The 24,350-nt window shown below is 47.0% G+C and overlaps 2 protein-coding genes and 1 long non-coding RNA gene across 5 annotated transcripts in view; 1 reads left to right on the forward strand and 2 right to left on the reverse strand.

Moving 5' to 3' along the window:
- The window catches only part of LOC309515002 (erythroblast NAD(P)(+)--arginine ADP-ribosyltransferase-like), a 187,533-nt gene that overhangs the window by 25,697 nt on the left and 137,486 nt on the right, over positions 1-24,350 (forward strand). The gene's annotated exons all lie outside the window — the stretch shown is intronic.
- LOC309515136 overlaps positions 1-24,350 on the reverse strand; it is a 99,980-nt gene that overhangs the window by 22,449 nt on the left and 53,181 nt on the right. The gene's annotated exons all lie outside the window — the stretch shown is intronic.
- The window catches only part of LOC309514873 (verrucotoxin subunit beta-like), a 55,094-nt gene continuing 38,350 nt past the window's right edge, over positions 7,607-24,350 (reverse strand). The window contains exons 1-4 of one of the 2 annotated variants that reach the window (XM_082192310.1): positions 17,138-17,186; positions 13,298-13,430; positions 8,867-11,319; positions 7,607-7,877 (exon numbers count right to left, since the gene is read on the reverse strand). In XM_082192310.1, coding sequence (XP_082048436.1) covers positions 9,149-11,319; positions 13,298-13,394 — 2,268 coding nt within the window. In that variant the 5' untranslated portion in view covers positions 13,395-13,430; positions 17,138-17,186 and the 3' untranslated portion in view covers positions 7,607-7,877; positions 8,867-9,148. Of the gene's footprint in view, positions 7,878-8,866; positions 11,320-13,297; positions 13,431-17,137; positions 17,187-24,350 lie in introns of those variants that run through there. The other variant, XM_082192309.1, reaches the window with a different exon arrangement.

Raw genomic sequence — 24,350 nt, forward strand, 5'->3', positions numbered from 1 at the left:
ATAATGTTTGTGCACAGCTGGAGTTAGCCACAATTGAAGGCAGCGATGCTTCTGAACTCCAGTTGCTGGAAACTACAGAAGGAGAAAGTTGTTCTTGAACTTGGGAGCATCTGGCTAGCCATTGTGAGAGCAGGAGGCTGGACTGGAGAGCTCTGTTGGTTAGAGCGTGGTGCTGATAACGGCAAGGTTGCAGGTTCAGTCCCCGTGTGGAACAGCTGCATTGTGGGGGTTGGACTGGATGACCCTCGGGGTCCCTTCCAACTCTTCAGTTCTATGAGTCTGTGACTCGATGGGTGGCTGGCCAGATCCAGAAGGGCTCTTCATATGTCCTTATGTTCTTACTGTTTGCCAAGTATCCTGTTTTGCATTGAAAGGTCACTCAAACAATTGGAAGTCTTGAAGAATCAGATAAGAAAGGATCAGCTTGTTAAAGGGTTCACTCTGGGAAACAAAACATATAAAATTAAAGCTTTTGCGGACGATTTACTTGTTATGACTGAAAATCCTAAAGAAAGTCTGAAAAGAGTGCTGGAATTGATTAAACAATTTGGAGAAGTGGCAGGCTTTAAGCTGAATATAACAAAAACAAAAATGCTTGTTAAAAATGTAACCACAGAAGAAAAGGACGACTTAGAAAAAATATTGGGCCTGAAAATCTCCTCAAAAGCGAAATACTTGGGTATTTGGATCACCCCCAAGAAGATAAACTTATTTCAGGATAATTACACCAAAACTTGGTTAGAGATTAGAAAAAACTTTGTAACCTGGAGTAAACTAAAATTAACATTTCTGGGTAGGATTTCCATTATAAAGATGAATGTGCTTCCAAAATTAATCTTTTTATTTCAAATGATTCCAATGCTGGGTGAAGCAGATTGTCTCAAGATATGGCAAACAGAAATTTCCAAATTCCTGTGGGAAGGGAAGAAACCTAGGATTAAACACCTGATCTTAATAGACATAAAAGAGAGAGGAGGCTTTTCCCTACCCGACTTAAAACTTTACTATGAGGCAGCCTGTTTCACTTGGTTAAAAGATTGGTGCACGTTGCAGGATCCGGACCTCCTGGACCTGGAAGGTTTTGACAACCGCGGGGGATGGCACGCCTACCTGATATATGGAAAAGCGAAAATTCATAAGAATTTTACCAACCATATAATAAGAAAATCACTCTTTGCTGTATGGGAAAAATATAAAGACCTGATGGAGCCTAAAGTCCCGTGGTGGACTTCTCCAATAGAAGCCGTAGCAGTAAAACGGAAAAATACTCAGGAAAGCTGGCCAACATATAAAACACTTCTAAAAAATGAAGATAACCAAATAAAATTAAAAAAACTTTGAGGAAATAAGAGACCACATCTCAGACTGGTTCCAATACCATCAGTTATTTGAAAAATTTAAATCTGACAAACAAAAGGGGTTCTCAACAGAAATTTCCCGATTCGAATCTGATCTTATAAATTCTAAAAGAAAAACTCTTTCCAAAATGTATCGACTCCTCCTTGACTGGACAGTCAAGGAGGAGGAGGTAACAGTGGCAATGGTGAGGTGGTCCCAGGATTTTGGCCATTCAATAACCATGGCCCAATGGGAAAATTTATGGAAGATCAATTGGAAATTCACAAATTGTTACACGATTAGAGAGAACTTTCAAAAAATGCAACATCGACGGTATCTAACACCATGGAAACTTTCAAAAATGTATAAAAATGTGTCAAGTAATTGTTGGAGATGCGGTGAATCAGGAACATTCTACCATATGTGGTGGATATGTAGGAAAATACAGGTATTCTGGGAGAATATCCATAAATTCCCTTCTTCATCGAACATATCTTTTAATTTATAAAATCCCTGATCTTCTAATTTCTTCCACCATCCCGGTTCCCTTTGACCCTCCTGAGTATATTTTAACGGCGTCCACCTTGAGTATGTTGGCATCCATTTCGTATTCCAGTTCTTCCAGATTCCTAAGACAGTTTTCCTTGGTCCTATTGTCTTCTTAAAAGCCGTATTAATATCTCTATTAAATATCCCTTCTCTTCCTATTCCTTCAGTTATTTCATTCTCCAGCCTTATCCATTTAATCCCATCCTTATATCCAATATCTATTAGATTTTTCAATTGGAATGTTTCATAGTAAAATTCTAAGTTCGGTATTCCCCATCCCATCTCTTCTTGAGATGAATAATTTACTATGGCTGGGGTTCTAACTCTTTTACTTCCAAAAATCCAATTTTTAAATACCTTATTCCATGTTTTGAACCATATTTTCCTAATGGGTAGTGTAATTACTTGAAATAAGTATAATAATTTTGGTACCAGAAACATTTTAACTGCTCTAATCCTACCTAGAATAGATAAATTCTTATTTTTCCATGATTTTATGTCCTTCTTGATCTTCCTCCATGCTTCTTTGTAATTTACATCTGAAATCCTAGCAATATTTTTAATAATATTTACCCCCAAGTAGTTAATTTTTCCCCTATTGATATCCATCTTTGTCATTTTTGCAATTTCCTTCTTCTCCTCTTTATTTACACCCCAAAATAAAATTTCAGACTTCTCCAAATTTACTCCCAATCCCGACTCCTCTTTAAAGTCCTTCAGGATTATCATAAATTCTCTTACACCCTCTAAGGGGTTTGTAAATAATAATAGGATAGCATCTGCATAAATCTTTAACTTAATTTCTTCCTTTCCTTTCTTATATTCTTTTATCCTTACTGAGTTTCGTATTCTGTCTGCCAAGTACTCCATACCCAATACAAATAGTAGTGGTGAGAGTGAACATCCTTGTTTAACTCCTCTTTGTATATTGAATTGATCTGAAACCCCCTCATTCACTCTGACTACAGCCTTCCCTTCTCTATACAATTTCTGGATTGCTTCCACAAAGTTCTCTCCTAATCCCACGCCCTGCATAATATTCCATAAGAACTTATGTCTACTCGTGTTGAAGGCCTTATACACATCCAATTTTAAGACCACCAATTTTCCTTTTACCCTGCTTGTTAATACGTTTAACACATTTCTTATAGGATGGCCTATGTATCTTCCCTTAACAAATCCATATTGATCTTCCTTAATTATTTTAGGTAGTACCTTTTCCAGTCGCCTTGCCAGGATCTTTGTAAATATCTTATAGTCTTTATTTAATAGGCTAATTGGTCTGTATGACCCCACCTCTGTAGGGTCCTTTTGTGCTTTTTCCAAAGTGTCTGGGGCTTTCCCTCCTTCTAAGATATTATTAAATACTTTTTAAAGTTCTGAGCCCAGGGTTTCTTTAGAAAGAAAGCCGAATTCACAGAGCATCGGGGAGCAGCGCTAAGATGAGGTCCTGCGATTTGTGAAAACGGCATCTTTGAAGCTCTGGTCCCTGCTCTAGTGCTGAAAGGCACGGGGGGGGGGGAGAGGGGAGGAGAAAACTGGCAGATTAGGTGACTGATAAATTGTGGGTTGACATAGCAGACGACACAGCGATTTCTCCAAAGCAGCTCTTTATTTTGTAAGCTGGAACAGAACTGAGCAGCAAACAGCTCAGGCGGCCTGCTTTTATAGGCAGCCGGCTGTCAACATTGTAGCAACAACAACCCAGGGTTTCCCACCTAAAATAACTGAGGTGGACCTGAGTGAAAACTATCTACAGTATCCCCCTGCTGGCCCAGGGTGAGAACTTCAGTACATAACAGTGACGATGTGGCTCTGTGAAAGTGAAGTCTTGTTTGGTGTGAATAATTAACTTCCGGAGTCGTCTCGTGTGTGTGGGAGAGACCCAAGCCATTACAAAGGATACCTGAAAAGCAAAAGGTTTAAAACTCTGTAGAGATGAGTTGCAGACCCCATGTGTCCCCGTTCAGCTGAACTCTCTTAGAAGCCCACCTGAGATCTTCCCACTTGGCATCCTTTCCCAGGACACTCCATTCCATTCCGCCTCCCATCCACTTTTCCATTTCTTCCCCAGCAGCTACTCATCCTTCCTGGGCTGCTGGGCTTTGGGCTAGTTAGTCTCCCCCTGGAAATATTTTTTCCTGAAAGGTGGTGGGATGTGTACGTGTTGTGCTTCTTCAAACCTGGGGGTTCCTGCTACCCACCCAAATCTGCTAATATTTCTGCTGTTAGCTAGATAAGGATTGGCATTCACAGAACAAGCTTGCTCTCTCTCTGTGTGTGTGTACAATCCCTTCTGCTTTCTGTCTTATTCAATAATATACTGTACTGTAATTTCAAAATATATCACAGATTGATTGCTCAAATGGACCACAGCTTCCTCCTTTTTTGGCTTTGCTAACCTGCAGCCACTTTTGTTAAAATGGATATTGATAAGTAAAATGATGTGCTGTTTCTGTGACTGACATGCATTAAAATAATGGGCGTGTTCCTTTCTTGTACTGCAGGCCGATATGGGAACAAGATGTGTAATTTGAAATTTATGACTTGCTTGCTTGGAAATCAGACCCTCCAAGTGTCCTTATTTTCCAGGGACATCCCTAATTTAGAGAAGCCATCCCAGTTTCTGATTTGATCCCAGAATGTTCCGCTTTTCCATAGGATGTCCCCATTTTCACTGGAGAAATGTTGGAGGGTATGGAGTAATTTGACCCCGAGCAGTCTGAGGGCAATCCTGTATAGGGAAGGTTGTATTTTAAATGTTTAATGTTTTATTATGTTTTTATATTTGTCAGAAGCTGCCCAGAGTGGCTGGGGCAACCCAGTAAGATGTGGGGTATAAACAGTAAAATTATAATTATGGAATGGGAGGTCCCTATTTTCATCGGAGAAATGTTGGAGGGTATGGGAAATGTCAGGAGACACTCATTTGGTGTGTGCCTGTTACCTGCTGACTTTCAAAGGGAGAGCAGCTTGATCTCTTTTGCCCTGCCAACCATTCCCTTCTGCAGCTGGAGATTGTTCTGCCCCCCAAATGGACCAAGCTTCTGCAAAACACAGTCTCTGTTTCCATTTCACTAGAAGACTATTGCAAAGTTTGCCTTGGATCCAGATTCAGTAAGTGCAGTTCCTCCCACCACTGCCAGATGTCATTGCAGCACCAATCCTAGAGGGGATCAGCTGTCACCTTCTGCAAACTGGTTTTCATTTGAAAAGTCCCCCTTCCAGTCTCCCAGATTGCCATTGGGGTCCTGTCAGGATCACACACACACACACACACACACACACACACACACACACACACTCCCCTGCTGTGTGATGCTTGCCTTGTGAGGGGGAATACCAGAAGAGAGGCAATGTGTGGGGGGAAACAGGCACACAGCAAATTCCTCCCCTTCCATTTCAGGGCATGCATATAGACAATGGGGAGATTCCATTTTTGCAGGTGTGATTGTCAATAGAGATCCCGGGGTGTTAGCTAAATCTAGTCGATGAATCTGGAGTACACCCACAGGAGACAGACTTGATCATGACAGGGGAAATCTCACATATTGCAAATTCTAGTTTAGCAGAAAAGAACAACAACAATTTATTATTTCTACCCCAGCTACTCTGGGCGGCTTCCAACAGAATATTAAAATACAATAATCTATTAAACATTAAAAACTTCCCTAAAAGCCCCAAAATGTCTGCATTTATGAACCAGAATACGTTTGCAATCGGATTTAGAATAATCTGAACAAATGGTTGAAACTGAGCCATTTGGCTAAGTCATGGCTGGGGAGCCACTTCCCAACCATCCTAGTCCGTGTGGTGCAGTGGTTAGAGTGTTGGACTAGGACTTGAGAGACCTCTGCCTGAGGCAGCCGTTGCCAGTCAGAATCCTGGGAAAGATGACCCCAAGGACTTCTCTGGAGTAAGGCAGGTTCATGGGCAGACTCTTCCACAGAAGCTTGCCTGGTGCTACCATCAGTTTGGCCACCTGACAGTTCTGGATCGCAGCGAAGGGCCCGACCTGATTTGGGGCTGTCTCAACCCAACTTGACCCAAGCCCAGATCCCTCTGAACTGGCTCAGGATTTGGGCTGATGGCTGGCTGGTGAAGGACCCTGTGTGAGAGGCAGGGAAGTAAGGATCTTCCAAGGTGGGAAGCTGGGAGAAGAAAGAGAAGCTCCCAGGTGAGAGTTGGGAGGCTCCACCTCCTTCTGTGTGGGATAAGAGTTAAGATCTACCTGTCAAAGAGGACTTTGCACCTCTCTATCTCTTCTTCTTTAGATCAGTTTGCTTTTCAATGAAATGTAATATGAAAAGTCTGAATAAAACCTTAATTATAAAAAACTGGGGAAAGGATTTGGGCTTCAGCTGAATGTGGTGCCCAGCTCTACTACCCAGCATGTCCTCCTGGCCCTACTAAAATATCGTGCTGCCTCAGGTGTGGTGGAGACACTCTCTCAGCAGTCAGGGTGGGTTAAGGTCCAACTGCTGGTCCGACTTCTGTATGAGGAACGGATGCCATCTTGTAATTCGCCTCAGGTAGCAAAATGTCTTGCACAGGCCCTGCTCAGGAAACACGGATGAGGCCATTCTTAAAGAACAGAGTAGCTTTTATTTAGAGGCTGTTTCATGGCACAGCTGCAGGAAGCAGGCAAGGAGCAGTAAAACATGGGAGAAATCAGTGGGCAATTGTGGTTACATCGCTTAAAAACTAAAGTGCACAAGACATCTCCAGCAGTCAAGTTTCTCAGCAGTCTCTCAGTGCAGGGAAAGAGGTGGGATCTGGTCTGACCTTGTTGTCAGCAAGCAGAGGTGATCTGGTCATGCCCTAGTCGCCTGCTGGTGAATATGGCTTCTAGGCATGGATCCTTCAGACTGGATTTCTGCTTCAGCTCCAGGAATTCCTTGGTAGGGAACCTCTTTGGCACTGCTGGTACAAAGAGCAATAGAATATTCTCCCCCAAAATGTGGATAAATCCAGAGTTTAGTGTTTTCAAAAAGAAATTATATCCTACTGGATCTTCAAAAAGACATCTAGATGGCTAGCAATAAGAAAATGAAAGAAAAAATATTTTTCTTCACACACACAGAGATTCCAATCAGTCGCCAGTTGAAAATATACTCTGGAAACCAAGCCTTATGAGGAACGGTTGAGGGAGCCGGGTATGTTTAGCCTGGAGAAGAGGAGACTAAGAGGAGACATGAGAAACATCTTCATATCTGAAGGGCTCCAGAGGGTAGGAACCAGACCCATGGATTCAAGTTACCAGAAAGGAGCTCTGACTAAATATTAGGAAGAACCTTCTGATGGTAAGAGTAGTTTGACTGTGGAAGATACTGCCTCTGAAGGTTGTGGACTCTCCTTTATTGAAGGTTTTTAAGCAGAGGTTGTGTGGCCATCTGCCATGGATACTTATCCATGACAGATGGCCACCCAACCTCTGCTTAAAAACCTTCAATGAAGGAGAGTTCCTGCATTGCAGGTGTTGGACTAGATGACCCTCAGGGTCTCTTCCAACTCTACAATTCCAATATTCTATGGACAAGGAAGAATGGGAGAGAGATCAATCAGGCAGGTCAAAAGCTTGCTAGGACAAAGGGGCCATAAGCAGCTCCTGTCAAGAGCATTCCTGCAACACCCCAAGTTTCCAATCACGTTCCAGGCACATTCATAGACATGTTCTTATGCTGGGTGGTTAGAAGCAGCACTTCCATATGAGGCCCCATTCACTTTCCCTATTATTATTATTGACAGTCATTGGAGATAATACAAATCCCTGGAGAGAACAGCATTTCACCCAGCACCAGTTAGACAATAAGGTGGTAGGAACAATGACTGGGAAGCATTTTGTCTGCAGCAACAAAGGGCTTGTTCACACTTCTGTCTGTACCGTGCCTGGGAAGCATGGTTCTGAGCAGTTTTCCTCTCGTCTCACACTTTCCAGGCACAGCTCCAAGCAATTTTGCCTTTGCCCGACTGCTTTCCCCTAGCCTGCTCTTTAATCATAGAATCATAGAATCATAGAGTTGGAAGAGACCACAAGGGCCATTGAGTCCAACCCCCTGCCAAGCAGGAAACACCATCAGAGCACTCCTGACATATGGTTGTCAAGCCTCTGCTTAAAGACCTCCAAAGCAGGAGACTCCACCACACTCCTTGGCAGCAAATTCCACTGTCCAACAGCTCTTACTGTCAGGAAGTTCTTCCTAATGTTTAGGTGGAATCTTCTTTCTTGTAGTTTGGATCCATTGCTCCATGTCCACTTCTCTGGAGCAGCAGAAAACAACCTTTCTCCCTCCTCTATGTGACATCCTTTTATATATTTGAACATGGCTATCATATCACCCCTTAACCTCCTCTTCTCCAGGCTAAACATGCCCAGCTCCCTTAGCCGTTCCTCATAAGGCATAGTTTCCAGGCCTTTGACCATTTTGGTTGCCCTCCTCTGGACACGTTCCAGTTTGTCAGTGTCCTTCTTGAACTGTGGTGCCCAGAACTGGACACAGTACTCCAGGTGTGGTCTGACCAGAGCAGAATACAGTGGCACTATTACTTCCCTTGATCTAGATGCTATACTCCTATTGATGCAGCCCAGAATTGCATTGGCTTTTTTAGCTGCCGCGTCACACTGTTGGCTCATGTGAAGTGTATGGTCAACCAAGACTCCTAGATCCTTTTCACACGTACTGCTCTCAAGCCAGGTGTCACCCATCTTGTATTTGTGCCTCTCATTTTTTTTGCCCAAGTGCAATACTTTACCTTTCTCCCTGTTAAAATTCATCTTGTTTGGTTTTGCCCAGTTCTCTAATCTGTCAAGGTCGTTTTGAAGTGTGATCCTGTCCTCTAGGGTGTTAGCCACCCCTCCCAGTTTGGTGTCATTTGCAAATTTGATCAGGATGCCCTTGAGTCCATCATCCAAGTCATTGATAAAGATGTTGAATAAGACCGGGCCCAAGACAGAACCCTGTGGCTCCCCACTAGTCACTCTTAGCGCTAAATCACAACAAATGGCATTCCACAGAAAACCTGATTGCTGTTAGTTCTGATTCAGCACTAAAGATCAAGTTTCCCCGAGCGAAACTGGCCGGGCAAATGAAGATGTGGATAAGCTCACCTCCCGACAGCTACAAATGTTTCCACAGCCACCTTCACCCAAATATGCACAGAGAGCAAGAGACTCTGGTCTGAATTACACTCACAGAACCTGAGCTCTCTGCTGATAGCCAAAAGCAAACAAAGGGTGCCTGAAAAGCTATATATGATCCCCTTATTTAAGCCAGTTTACAACAGATGCCATCCATTTCCTAATTTTGCCTGATACAGAGGACTTTTTTTCTTCAGTTTGATCATACAGCTTCTGCTCTCCTCTGTCTTGGAGGTATTGACAAGCTGCTCTGCTCTCGTCTCCTTCGAATGATGTGGAAACCTCAATCTCTTTGCTGGGCTCACTCTCAGCCCCACCGGCACACATGGCTGAGACTCTGAATCTGTAGGGTGTCTGGGGCTTCAGACCATCAATCTCACAGAACTCTGTTTTCTTCCCTGTTCTTTTTTCAGCCCATTCATCTTTGTCCTTGCTTTTTGCCTCTCCAGCCTCTTCACTGTAGTCCACTTTGTATTCCTTTATAACAGCTCCCTGGCCAATGACCTTTGGGCTCTCCCAGGCTATACTGATTTTGGAAGACTCTGCGATTATCCCTCTCAGTTTCCCAGGAGGGCTGGTAGGAAGTGTCTGTACAGATTTACTCACGTTGCTGGTCTCACTAAGTCCTGGTTTGCTCCTAGCACTGTATCGAAACTGGTATGCGGTGTTTGCGCTCAGCCCTCTCACTTGGAATGTCTCCTGACTGTCGTCAGTATTCACAATCTTCCAATTTTCTTCTCCTGCAATCTTGTACTCTACTTGATAGCTGGAGATTGAAGCCCTCCCATACTCAGCTGGTTGAAATGTCAGCTGCACACTCTCATGTCCAATTTGGCCAATCAATGGAGGGAGAGGTTTTGAGGGTAGCTCAAAGTTGCTGCTGAACATCTCCCCATCTTCATAGAGGTAAATGGAAGCACCTGGGTTGTTCTGGTCTGGGACAGAAGCCACAAGAAACCGGGTTTTCTCATTTGATTTATTGACTTGGGCAAAATCAGCAATGGACGTGGCAGCTTTCCGAGCTTTTCTCTGTATGTCTTTTTGCTCAAACCAAGCATTCCAGTCCCCCGGTGCATTCTGGACTCCTGTAGGATCTGCTGATCGTTTCTGAAGAAAGTGTTGTAAGCTGGTTAAAAATGGTTCTTTATCATGTAAAGAGGTGAATGTAAATGAGACAACAAATTCATTTTGGTGGTTAAGCACTACCTCTTGCAGTTTATTCTGGGAGGAGATGATTTCTATCCCACTCAGGATATCAAGGTAAGACTTGACCATATTTATCTCTTGTTCCTTGGTGTCCAAAAATGCATTGAGTCTTTGGTCATTAAAGGGTGATTGATTTATGGATGTTAAGATGTCCGCTAAAATTCTTTCCTCTTTCTCCCCTCCCCGGATCAAAGGCAAGATTTCTGCCAGGTGTTTCTGGAAAGTCTGCCTGTGCTGCTTGCACAGATCCTTGAATCTCTTGATTTTCTTCTTTAATTCTGGGAAGTTTTCAGCAGCAGGATTCATAGCCAGATCATTGCATCGCATGCTGATTTCATTCAGATTCTCCAAGATAGTTTGAGCATCAAAGATCAGTGTTAAGCTGATCTCACGCACCATCTTAGCTGCTCTGGAATCTAGCTTGGTCAATGGGTACAGCCAAACTCTGACAGGCACAGCCTTCTCTCCATCCTCCCCAAGCTTTTGGGGCAGATCGCTGTAGACTTTCATGGCATCTTGGAAAGTCACCGGATTACTTTCCAAAGAAAAATCCCCATAGAACTTGCAGCTGAAATTCTCCGTTTGGGCTTTCTCCTTCTCCTCCATCTTGATAGATGCTTCCCCTTTGACAAAGACTTTAATCAAGTTGATTGCAGCGTGGAGGCTTCCTTGTATATCTTGCACAGACTCAGAAGAAGAGACATTTCGGTCAAACAGAAAGAAAGCCTGGGCTCCATACAAGATGGCAGTGACAACATGGGTGGCTGTGCCATGCTCAAAAACAGCTGGATAAGTGATATTTCGGATCCCCAAATGGCTCATGGTCAGCTGTGAATACTTGGTGGTAGCTTTGTATTGGAGAGTGACTCTGGCCTGTTTTGTGGACTTCTTGGTGTCTTGAAGGAATTTGCCTGATCCACCCACTTCAACCAATCCCACCAAAAAACTGGCCTTGAGTGATGGTGAGACATTGAGGGCAGAGGCCTTATCATCGATGGAGTCAGATGCAATGATTTCATATTCAGCCTTGGGTTGAGGTTTGATACACAAGTCCTTCTGAAGCGAGGCCTGGTCCCAAAGGGTGATTCCTGGGATAAAGCAGAGAAATATGCAAGGCTTGAGTATGTTCACAGAAATGTAGAGCACAATTAGCCTAATGCCTAAGGCTGTACAGAGAAACAAGGAGATAAAATAGACCTATCATTGCCCACAATGTCTGCGCTCATGAATTTTGTCCCACTGTCATCCCCAACGAAAGAGGTTTGTGCAGTTTTGTAAAACTTTGCAAAAGGCAGGGAAAATATTTGACCAGATATGATAGTGGAACAAATGTGAACATTTCATGAGCGTCTGTTGTACAGGCCTCAGAAAGGGGATGGGCACTGGCTCAGCAGCAGGGATAAGATTCAGTCACCACCATTTAGGGCTGTGAACATCTCCTGCTTGAGGCCATAGAGAGTTGGTGCTAGTTGTTGACTGGCACGGGGAAAAAATGAGAATTCCCTGGGGGCCAAGATCCAAGTCGGGGCAAAACACTTTGGTGAGAGAACTCCAGCAGATTTAAAATCACAAAATATGCAGCAAAGCAAAGTGTGGATATTTTGGCTGTCAGACCTTTAAAATATGTGCTTGTGAGTTCCTTCCAAAATAGTGTCGTCCCCCCACCCAGCATTGAAAAAGACCACATCTTTGGTAAATTCATAATGGTTTACTTAAAAACTTTCCAAAGGTCAGATTCATGTCCTTTTCCATACAGCAGTCAGAAAAGGACAGGGAGTAAAATTTGGCTTAGTTACTGTCAGGGAACTGCCATCAGCTCAGAGGCGAGAGCAGCTGTGTTACAGGGAGCCTCCAAAGATCGTGCATAGCAGCTCTTCACGCCTCCAGTGGGGAAGAGATGCAGGGCTCGGAGGATGCTAGAGAGAGCCGCAACACTGAGCCAGAGCAAAGCAAGGGGGAGGAAGGTCTCCCTTTGCCCACGCCCTCTCTGTGCAGTCGATTTAAGCGCAGAGAGGGGAGGCGTAGGATGGGGGTCTAAAGACTGCTCTGCTGGGGAAAGTTTAAGGACCACCCACTCCCAGATGCTGCTAGCGACTGAGCAGACATGCAATTGAGACGCTCTGCACAGTGAATGCTTTGGATAGATAATAAAGCTTTGAAAAGACCAGTGGGGTCTTGCCTGTTCGCTCTTGAGCAACCACGCCGGCACACATAACAGTTACAGTGGTGAAAGTTGTTAACTTATTGGTACAGGAACACCACAATGGATTACAGTCCCTCCAGGTGTCCCAATTTTCCAGCGACAGTCTCGGATTTACAGAAGCCACCCCGGTTTCTGATTTGATCCCTGAATGTTCCGCTTTCCTTTGGGCTTAGGACATCCCTATTTTTATCAGAGAAATGTTGGAGGGTGTGGAGTTATGTGACCCCCTGAGCCAAGGAGAAAAGTAACTAGACAATCTATAGAAGACATCTGAAGGCAGCCCTGTATAGGGAAGTTTTTTTTATGTTTAATGTGGTATTTTTCAAGAAAAAAAGATGCCAGAACTCTCCATGAATGCTTCCCTTGTTCTCTTATAATGCAATGGTGCCCACCTGAGAGGTGCCAGAACTGAGTTCTGGCAGGTTCTGGCTGAATAAAATCCTGTTTTTATTACCTACAGTAATAATTGTGGAAAGATGTATTCTTAATGGTCTGCATAGGCCTGGTGGAGTAGAAAGGTTTTCAGCAAGCTTTAAAAAATTGAAACAGAACACACCTGCTGAATCTTTATGGGCAGATGATGATGATGATTTGGGCCAAGACGATGCCAGCAAGGTTAAGGAGCAAAGACGCTATCACGGGCAAGAAGACTTCTTTTTAATAAATGGAAGTCTTGTCCAAATGCAGAGAACATAAAGGAGCACAAACTTTGGCAAAAGAAGTGGAAGCAGACAGTAAGGGATGTTGAAAATGAATTTGGGGAGCACGTTTAGCACTGAAACTGCACTGTTTGGGCCGACTGCTAATCCTGATATGAGTAATTTTTGCTTTTCAGCATAAGCTTTTCCTTGCACCAGCTCTACCTGGGATGAGGGCATCTTTACGACAGTCGTACAGCATTCCCAGCTGGAATGGGCGGCCCAGGGCTGGTATTTTAACCGGGTTGTCTGATCTGTCCATGGCTCTGGTCCAGGTTGCTCTCCTGCCTTCACCTTCCTGCAAGAAAGAAGAGATGTGAAGGACTCTGGAAAGATTATTCGGCATGCAAAGCGTGTGGGGAAAAGAGGAAGGCCAAAAAAGGGGAGGAGGCAATGTCTCATCGGGGGGGGGGCGGGGGAGATTAGACGTTTGTATGCAATAGTTGCACATGTTCAAGAAAGCTTGTGCAACTGATCTTCTTCTTGCTTCCCTCCCATCCACAGTCCCCTGTAGCAGCTGAAAACTCTATCCTGTGATCCCTGAACAAAGGGGACTGTGTCACACAGAATTGCAGTGGGAGGGGAAATCACCCTGAAACTGGGCAAATGGATCATGTGCCAATGGGGGTGCTGCTTGGACAGGATTCCTAGGCCAAGCTTACAAGACAAGGCTGCTCCTATTTCTTTCCCTTTTCGTAGAAATTTAGATATCCAAGGAGGGCTTCCTTCAGAGTAGTATCCTTACCCCACATTCAAGGAGACCAGGACCACACCTGATGGGGCATTAGGTACCTCCAGCACCCAGCTGTTCATCCCACCACAGACATGTCTGTCATATTCTACTAGGGAAGGTCATCCTAACCACCTTGCAGCTTGTCAATCTCCTTCTTAAATTGTGGTGCCCAGAACTGGACACAGTATTCCAGGTGAGGTCTGACCAAGGCAGAAGAGAGTGGGACTATTATTTCCCTTCCTCTGAACGCTAGACTTCTGTTGATGCAGCTTAGGATTGAATTAGGGTTGTTTTTTTTAACTGCTGCATCTCACTGTTGACTCATTTTTAGCTTGTGGTCTACTAAGACCCATGGATCCTTTCTACATATACTGCCAGCAAGCCAGGTGTCCCCATCTTATATTTGTGCACCTGTTTATTACTTCTAAGTGCAGAAACTGACATTTTATCCCCATTGAAATCAGTGTTGTTAGTCTTGCCCCAGTTCTTTAGTCTGTTACAGTCATATTGAATATGGATTCTCTCTTCTTCAGTATTAACTACCCATCCCAGTTCAGAGTCAACTGCATATTGGATGAGCAGCCCTTTCTGTCCAAGTCAACAAACACAAACCTTGGTTAAGTGCCAAGACTTTGCCTCTGCTCACAAAATCTGCTAAGGAGATTTCAAGTTTGCTGCCTTTAGCTGCAATCACTGTAAACCTTGTCTACATGTTCAATGTATGCCCTGCTGTCTTGTATGTATTCTATATTCATTATGATTTTTTTTAATGTATTCTATATTAACCTTGTTTATGATTGACATTTTTGTATTCACTCATAGGAAGTTTGATTCCTGCTAGATTAGAAAAATAAACATTAATGCCTACTCTCATCACCTCAGTTAAACAGAGTTCAAGGCAGTATACATTTCAGCAGCACAAGAGATCTGCCAAGGAAATGGGTTCTGCAATTTGCCACCTGCTCTCAGCCTCTCTTCCTGGGCAGCAGACCTTTCATTCCATCACTTTGCAAGGAGGGAAGATTCCTCCTATACAGAGTGGGGAAAAGCCAAAGGTGTGAGATGGCAGAAGTGGAGTTGGAGCTGAGTTCCACCTCCGCTCTGATTGTGCTTGCAGAAAGTGGGCAGGATGCCAACCCTTTGAGGATCCCTCAGTTTCTCTTGACACCCCCAGCTTTCCCCCAAGATGAGGCAAAGGGAAAGGTAGGGCAGAGAGGGAGAGAAAGAGATCTGATGCAGGTCTCCCCCAAATTGTGAGGATTAAGAGCAATCTCACACATGCTGCAGTCTTAAAATAGGAGAAAGGGGCAGAGAGTAGAGAAGAATAAACAGTGGGGGATGCCATCAGTGACTGAAGTACTTTCTCATAAATTGATGGAGACTGGTAAAACAAACCAAGGGAACACACAGAAATGTCCAGGATGCAATAGCCCAGATGGTCCACAGCCGCCTGCCCCATCCCTCCTGCAAGGAAGCAACTGGCAGCAGCAGAGGAGCTCAGCATCTTAGGAAGGTGCCATATCCCGAGTCAGGGCAGGGGTCCCCCTAGTCCTACCCCAAATCCTGGGAGACCCTTGCGCTGCAGCCTTCACTCCTTTGCTCCAAGTCTGGGCCAAATCAGGATGGATTTGTGGCCTTCCCAAAGAGCCAGAGACCAGGAGGCGAGGGCATAATCAGCGCAAGATCCCGTCACGAAGTCCCCTCTGCAATATGCCAGCTGGAACGGTTTGCAGCAGCCATGCAAAAGAAGCTTTTGACAACAAAAGAAGACGTGACAACTTCTAATGTGCAAACGCATCTTGCTAGAAACGTGGAAATTGGATGACTCTCCCTTTTCCCACAAGTGGCTCTCTTGCTTGAGTGATCTCAGGGGAACAGAACGACTTGCGTTTGTCACCTCTTAAAACACAAGTCTGTTTCAGGCACAGAAGCCACTTCTCCTCTTATCTATTCAGGAATGACAAAGTGCAAGGGGAAGAACCTCGCGCCTCCCCAGCACCAACCTGTGGGTCTCTGAGGGAAGTGTGGGGTTCCTCTGGCTCTCGGGTGCTTCTGCAAGCCCCACAGAAGACTCAATGGGGCGAGCAGAGTCGTCTCCGCTTGGCAATTCTCTTTTGGTGAATGAGAAACAAGTCAGAGAAACCTCCCTGACTTCCCCAAAACTGGTCTCGGCTGCTAGCCAGAAATATTTGGTGGCACTGCAGGGTGAGAGAGGGGCTGAATTCGCCCCTCCCCGTTTTATTCCTCTCTGAACCGAGTCCCTGGTCCACGAGAGAGAGAGAGAGAGAGAGAGAGAGAGAGAGAGAGCGCAACGCTCGTCATGCGCAGCTGCTCTCTGACAACGCGGCGAAGAAGGTGCGCTCCTCTTTCTGCGTTTGGGAACCCCAGGCGTCGCCTTGCGCAGAGTGGGACCCTCGCTCCGTCTAGCGCAATGTCGCCTGCACTGACTGGCAGGCGCTTCCCAGGCCCAAGTCTCTCCCCCAGCCCCACCTGGAGAGGCCGGGGGTCAAACCTCGGACCTTCTGCATGCAGGGCAGCTGAGCTGATTCTCCCTCCTGGCGAAAGACTCCCTTGCTCTGAGTTCGAGTGCGGATGGGCTGGAGAGAACAGAGGAGGGAAGGGGGAGAGTTCACTTTGACCGGCGAGCCGAGGTCTTGATCCCTGAATTATTTTCCCAGCCCCGCCCTTTCCCGACTCCCAGTGATTTGGGAAGAGATGCCAACGAAGGATTGATTTTTCAGAGGGACCCTTTCTCTTTCCTCTGCCTCTCCTTTCTCTATCCAGTTCAATGGAGAGATTTCTTTCTTGCAGGGAGAAGCTGTGTGCCGAAAAATCCCTGGTGTGGGGCAGAAGAAGTCATTTCCATTCCTCCCCCTACAGATTTTTTCTGTTTTTTTGTACCAAACCCCACCCCCATGGCAAAGGAAACACGACAGCTCTAATTTTGGGATTTGTCAGTCTCCATGTCTGCAAATTTGAGGCAATTCTGGCGGGGGTCGGAGGGGGAAAGAACATGTTCTTTTAAAAATAAACCTTAAAACCCCTAGAAGGTTGTTCCTGCAGATTGTCAGGCTCCTTCAACTGCCAGTTTAATCAAAGGGGAAAGATTTATGATTATACACGCAAGCCAAAGTTTTGCTTTCGAGAGCTCTAACTCTGTATCAAGCAACAGGTCAAACAAAGCGGACCTTGAGCATCTCTGAGGCAGGTTGAGATACAGAAGACTTAAAGTCAGACCTTGTGGCTGCTGCTCCCAGCTCCCAAATACCAACCTGTGGTCCGTCTGAGGTGTGGGTCTCCCTCTGGGTGGGTCTCCCTCCGTGTGGGTCTTTCTCTGTGTGGGTCTCCCCCTCCTCCTGCTGCTGCTCTTGGCTGCTTCTCCAAATGCAGCTCCTCTGAAATTGTCCTCCCAGAGGGCAGTTTTGTCCTCTCCTGTAACCAATAGAAGGAGGTGGACGTGGAGACGCTCCTTCAGGTAACAGGACTGAGGCCAATTAGGGCTTTAAAGGTCAGCACCAACACTTTGAGTTGTGCTCAGAAATGTACAGTGGTACCTCAGGTTAAGTACTTAATTCGTTTCAGAGGTCCGTACTTAACCTGAAACTGTTTTTAACCTGAAGCACCACTTTAGCTAATGGGGCCTCCTGCTGCTGCTGCACTGCGGGAGCCCGATTTCTGTTCTCATCCTGAAGCAAAGTTCTTAACCTGAAGCACTATTTCTGGGTTAGTGGAGTCTGTAACCTGAAGTGTATGTAACCTGAAGTGTATGTAATCCCAGGTACCACTGTACTGGGATGTCTGGCTCCTCTTTTTTAAATATACAGTGGTACCTCTGGTTACGTACTTATTTCGTTCGAGAGGGCCGTTCTTAACCTGAAGCTGTTCTTGACCTGAAGCACCACTTTAGCTAATGGGGTCTCCTGCTGCTGCCACGCCGCCGCCACGCGATTTCTGTTCTCATCCTGAAGCAAAGTTCTTAACCTGAGGTATTATTTCTGGGTTAGTGGAGTCTGTAACCTGAAGCGTCTGTAACCCAAGGTACTACTGTACCACAAATAATATGGAAGTTGAGCCTGGTCTGTATCTGAACGGAGTGCTACTTGAAGCAACTTGGAACAGCTTCCTGAGCACCACCTGACGGTGACTTCTCCTCCTCAGTTATTTGCCTATTTCTGGATTGCTTTAGATCAGGAGGCCAGCACTGGGATTAGGAGACCAGCATTTGATCTGCCTTGAAAACGAAAGTAGGTTTCTGCCAGCACAGAAATAGCTGGACCAAGGCATTCTGCCACTGACTATAACAGCACCTGGTTTACGGGAAAAGCCTTGGGGTGGGCAGAGGAAAAGGAGGTTTGCTGGTGCTGCAGAAATAGTGCGGAGGCTCACAATTTCTACCCTCCAATGACAGAAGAGAATTGAGGCCTTTCAGGTTGCCACACCCCACCCTCAGCCAATCAGCACCCCAAGGTCCCTCTCCCATGCCCCAGCCCCCTCAACTCACCTCACTTCATATCTGAACATATTTACCTTATTTCTCCAAAAATATTATTATTATTGCTATTATAATTATCATCTGCTGAAGCCATATACCATTTATTTTATGTTTTATGTTGCAAACCCATACAAGCAGTAAACTACTGAATGTTTGCCATTGCAAAGAAAGAAAGAAAGAAAGAAAGAAAGAAAGAAAGAAAGAAAAAAGAGAGAGAGGGAGAGCAGACCAGGCAGGGCCCAGGATGGTGCCAACCCCGATTACTTTGTGAGTTTCATTAGTTCTCTCCTGGAATCCTTCGGCAGGTAAAAGGTAAAAAGGTAAAGGGACCCCTGACCATTAGGTCCAGTCGTGGACGATTCTGGGGTTGCGGTGCTCATCTCGCTTTACTGGCCGAGGGAGCCGGCGTACAGCTTCCGGGTCATGTGGCCAGCATGACTAAGCCGCTTCTGGCGAACCAGAGCAGCGCACGGAAACGCCATTTACCTTCCCGCCGGAGCGGTACCTATTTATCTACTTGCACTTTGATGTGCTTTTGAACTGCTAGGTGGGCAGGAGCAGGGACCAAGCAACGGGAGCTCACCCCGTCGCAGGGATTCGAACAACCGACCTTCTGATCGGCAAGCCCTAGGCTCTGTGGTTTAACCCACAGCGCCACCCACGTCCCTCCTTTGGCAGGTTGTTGTTTAGTCGTTTAGTCATGTCCGACTCTTCGTGACCCCTTGGACCAGAGCACGCCAGGCACTCCTGTCTCTGGCAGGTAAAGGTAAAGGTACCCCTGCCCGAACGGGCCAGTCTTGACAGACTGTGGGGTTTGTGCGCCCATCTCACATTTATTGGCCGGGGGCCAGCGCTGTCCGGGGACACTTCCGGGTCACGTGGCCAGCGTGACATCGCAGCTCTGGCGAGCCAGAGCCGCACACGGAACGCCGTTTACCTTCCCGCTGGTAAGCGGTACCTATTTATCTACTTGCACCCGGGGGTGCTTTCGAACTGCTAGGTGGGCAGGCGCTGGGACCGAACAGCGGGAGCGCACCCCGCCGCGGGGATTCGAACCGCCGACCTTTCGATCGGCAAGCCCTAGGCGTTGAGGCTTTAGCCCACAGCGCCACCCGCGTCTCCGGCAGGTGGTGGCCCCTAATTCATTGCAGGGTTGTTGTTTTACTATGGAGTGAACAGGGGGCAGAGTCCTCTTCATCTTGCATATCTGCAGACATGCAGGGGTTCAATAGAGCTGGACCAAATCTTAAACAAAAACCAGTAATGGTCTGATCAAAATAGCTTCCTTTGAGAAACACCATGATATGTTGTACTTCATTTGGGGGGCGAAACAAGTTACTTCTCTTGAAGTCAGGGAGGTCTTGTTCCGGTGACATTCGGTTAGGTTTGGGTTTTTATTTTTATTTTCTCTGCAGTATGTGACATAGCTTAATTGGTGGAGCAATAGGGACTGCTATAGCAGATAGAATAACTGAAGAACAAATTTTGAAGGCAAAATTGTGCTCTGTCCTGCTTTCGGCTTCTGGCCTGCTGGTAATTCAGGAATGAAAGCCATAGTGGCTGGGGCAACCCAGGCAGGTGGGCGGGGTACAAATAATAAGAGTGTTGTTGTTATATATAGATTTTTTTTTTTAAAGTAAATCCATATTGTCAGGGGATGATTAGCTGCTTGTGCTTAAAATTGTGCCCCTTCAGAGTTTGTGCGACCCCACAAACCTCTGTGTGTGACAGAGCTCCTCAGACATGTCTGCTCTAGTCACTTGTAGAGTCCGACAGTGGCTGTCTGCGGAAGCGCTTCCAGCAAAGAAGTTCCTTAACGGAAACGCGTCTCCTGGACTCACGACGTGACAGCTTCCGGCGAAGCATAGGTCTCCCTGCAGTTGCTTCTGACACCTCCCCGCTATTTTCGCTCGAAGTGTCTCTCACCCCTTTCTCTCCCCTTCTGCTTCCTGCCTGGGCTGCTGCGTCTCTCTCAGCATTACTGAGATCCTCCTCCAGAGACCCCGCGCTCCCCCTGCTGGTCCCTGCCTTGGCTGTTGACTCTCTCCCAGTCTCTGGGAGCCCTACCACTTCCCTTTCCTCCGATGTCAGTTCCCTGACATCCACCTCCCCTCCAGGGCCCCCCTCTCCCCCGCCCCTACTCTCTCCTCTGGGCGGTGAGGAGCTGAAACCCCTAAAAGAATCCTCTTCATCTTCCGACGTCTCGAACATTTCCCTCCATCGGTCTTCGTTCCGACTCGCTGAATCCTCCTCCACCTCGGAATCAGCGAACCCCTCCAACTCTTCTTCTTCGTCGGTGGTGGCGAAGTATTCCCTCCGGAACCTCGCCACTGGCTGGGGTTTCCGAGGGAATCTCTGATGAAAAGTTTCAATCAAAACCTCGTCATCTACATCCTCTGCCCTGACCCAGGTGTTTTCCGACTCCGGCTCCCCTTCCCACATTACCAAATACTCTACTTGCTCTCCCCTCCACCTGGAATCGAGAATCTCCGCTACATGGTAGCTGTGTTCTTTTTCCTCCATAGCTGGTCCCCTATTGACCCTCCCCTCTCTGTCCCCTATATACGGTGACAGCAATGATCTGTGGAACACTGGGTGCAACTTCATGTGGTTAGGTAACCGGAGTCTGAAAGCCACTGGGTTGACCTGTTGCGTGACTTCAAATGGGCCCAGCCTTTTGGGTCTTAACTTCTTACAACCTCCTTTAAATGGTAACCCTTGGGTGAACAACCACACCTGGTCCCCCACCCTAATGCTTTCTCCTTCCCTTCTGGTTTTGTCTGCCTGCCTCTTATATTCCTCCTTCGCCCTGTTTAAATTAAGTTGGAGCTGGCGATGGATCGCTTCCATTTCTTCAACGAACTGTTCTGCGGCTGGAACGCTCCAGTTCTCCCCCTCCCCCCCTGGGAAGGCTCGGGGATGACACCCGTGATTGGCCAAAAAAGGGCTCATTCCCGTGGACACGTTCTCCGCATTGTTATAGGCAAATTCTGCCAACGCCAGCTTCTCCACCCAATCATTCTCTCTGTCATTCACATAACACCTCAAATATTGCTGGAGGACACCATTAGCTCTTTCCGCCTGCCCGTTGGTTTCTGGATGGCGGGCAGTGGAAAAATTCACCTCTACATGCAATAAGCTCATGAGCTTCCTCCAGAACCTGGAAGTAAATTGTTTCCCTCGGTCCGAAACCACCCTCAAGGGGGCACCATGCAATCTAAACACATTTTCCACAAACAATTTAGCGGTTTCTTCTGCTGTGACCGCATGTGAGCAGGCTATAAAGTGGGCCATCTTGGTTAACAGGTCTACCACAACCATAATGGCTGTCTTCCCTTTGGACCTGGGCAGATCAGTCATAAAATCTATTGCCACTGCCTCCCATGGTCTTTCCGGCGTGGGTAGTGGTTCTAATAAACCTGCCGGTGCCCGCCTCTCCCCCTTGGCTCGTTGACATCGGTCACACCCTCTCACATACTCCCGCACATCTTCCCTGACCTTGGGCCACCAGAATTCCCTGGTAACCAGCCACATGGTTTTGTGTTGCCCAAAATGCCCTGCTGTGGGGCTATCGTGCAGTTGCTTGAGTACCTTTTCCCTCAATTCTCCTTCAGGTACGTATAACGCTCCCTTGTAGTACAACGCCCCGTTTCTCTCCTCAAAACCCCCGGGTTTGTCTCCCTCCCTCCTGAGACCCCTGAGTTTGTCCTGGGCATATTCATCCTGCACCGTTCCCTCTATCAGTTCCCTTAGCCCCACCAATGCCGCCCCACACACCCAGCGATCCTCGGGAATGACATGGGTCTCTTCGGGTGCACCCTCTCCCTCCAAATATTCAGGTTTGCGTGAGAGAGCGTCCGCCCTAACGTTCTCCTGGCCTGGTACGTAACAAATCTCAAAGTTAAATTTGGAGAACTCCTGGGCCCATCTCAACTGCCGTTGGTTGAGCACTCGCGCAGTTCTCCAATACTCTAGATTCTTATGGTCCGTGCGTACTTGCACCTTCTGTTGTGCACCAATTAGTAGGTGCCTCCATCTCCGGAAGGCCTCATAAATCGCAAGAAGTTCCCGGTCGTACACCGTGTAGTTTCTCTCAGATTTGTTCAGCTTTCGCGAAAAGAAGGCACACGGTCGCCACTCGGACCCCTCCTTCCCCGGCTGCAGAAGAAGCACCGCCCCTATGGCTCTGTCAGAAGCGTCTGTTTCGACCCTCAGCTTTTTTTGTAAATCCACATGTAGAAGTTGTTCGTCAGAGGCGAAGGCCTTTTTCAGTTCCTCAAACGCTCACTCCGCCTCCCCCGTCCAAACAAACTTCTTTTTGCTGCTGAGACAGTCCGTGATGGGCGCCGTCAGGTGAGCGAAGTTTCGGATGAACTTACGATAAAAGTTTCCAAACCCTAGGAACCTCTGCACATCCTTCTTAGTCTTGGGGGTTTTCCATTCCAGCACCGCTTGAACCTTGCCGGGGTCCATGGCCAACCCCTTGTCTGACAAGCGGTACCCCAGGAATTCCACCTCCTTGGTATGAAACTGACACTTCTCCAGTTTCACCCACAGTCTGTTGGCTTGCAGCCTGCTCAACACTTCTCTGACGTCTCTCACATGTTGCTCCTCATTCTCCGAATACACCAACACGTCATCTAAGAAGGCCACGCAATTCTTGTAGAGCAAAGGCCCCAGTACATGGTTCATAAAGGCTTGAAAACACGCGGAGCCTGCTTGTAATCCAAAAGGCATAACGAGATATTCAAATGCCCCCAAAGGGGTGAACATGGTGGTCTTCCATTCATCCCCTTTCCTTATACGTATCAGGTTGTACGCCCCCCTTAGGTCCAGCTTTGTAAAAATCTTTCCTTTTCGCACCCTGGTCAAAATATCATCAATCCTGGGCATAGGAAAAGCCACCGGCTCTGTCACTGCATTTAGGGCCCGAAAGTCACATACCAGTCTCGGCTTGTCCGTGTTCTTTTTATCCACAAAAAACACTGGGCTACCCCCCGCTGCCTTGGACTCTCTGATGAAGCCTCTCTTCAGGTTCTTGTCAATGAACGCTCGCAACTCCTGCATCTCCCTGTCTGACATGGCATACAACCTGCCTACAGGAAGCTGTGCTCCAGGGAGTAAGTTGATCTGGCAATCAAAGGGCCTATGCGGGGGTAGTTGGTCAGCTTCCTTCTCGCTGAACACGTCGCTGAGATCAGCATACTGTGATGGCACCTTCCCCTTCTCCATCACTTCCGTCCCTGCTAGGGTGGCTTGGGCCCCTGCTGACCCCTTTCCCCCCCTGCAGTGTTCTAAGCAATGTGCGGAACCGAAGGAAACCACTCTTTGATGCCAGCCCACCAGCGGATCATGTAGGGCTAGCCAGCTCATTCCCAAAATAATGGGAGCGCCTCCCAAGGTGGCCACATTAAACGCTATCAGTTCTGTGTGCCTTGCCACCCTCATTATCATTGGGATGGTCTGCAAGCTGACGCCTCCTCCCAACAGTTCTCTGCCATCGATCGTGGTCACCTGCAGGGGGTTGCTTAAGGGGATAGTCTGTATCTGGTGTTCAGCCGCAAACTCCTTGCTCATAAAATTGCAGGAGCTGCCTGAGTCCAACAGCGCCTTTATTTTTAGGGGGTGTCCATTTTGCAACTCTAGCGACACTTCAATCACTAGAGCAGGTCGAGGAGCTTCTGGCACTGGCACTTGGGAAAGGGGCACTTTCACTGCTCTTTGGCCTGGCTGCAGTGCCCTGCTGGCAACCAGGCGTTGGCTTTTACCTGCTCCGTTTCTCCCTGCTCTTCCCCCTCAACAGTTCCCACCATCCCTTGCCATTCCTTCCTCTGGGGGCAGACTCTGGCAAAGTGGCCTGGCTGTTGGCAGAGATAGCATTTCCGGGGTCCCTTTCCCTCCTTCTTCGCCCCCTCACTGGGCTTTGAAACTGCGCGCGCGCGGGCTGTTCCGATTTCCATCGGCTCTGCCGGCGGGAAAGCTGGCTCAGGAAT

This window comes from Podarcis vaucheri (genome assembly GCF_965113315.1).
Source record: "Podarcis vaucheri genome assembly, chromosome: 12".
Classification (NCBI taxonomy): Eukaryota; Metazoa; Chordata; class Lepidosauria; order Squamata; family Lacertidae; genus Podarcis; species Podarcis vaucheri.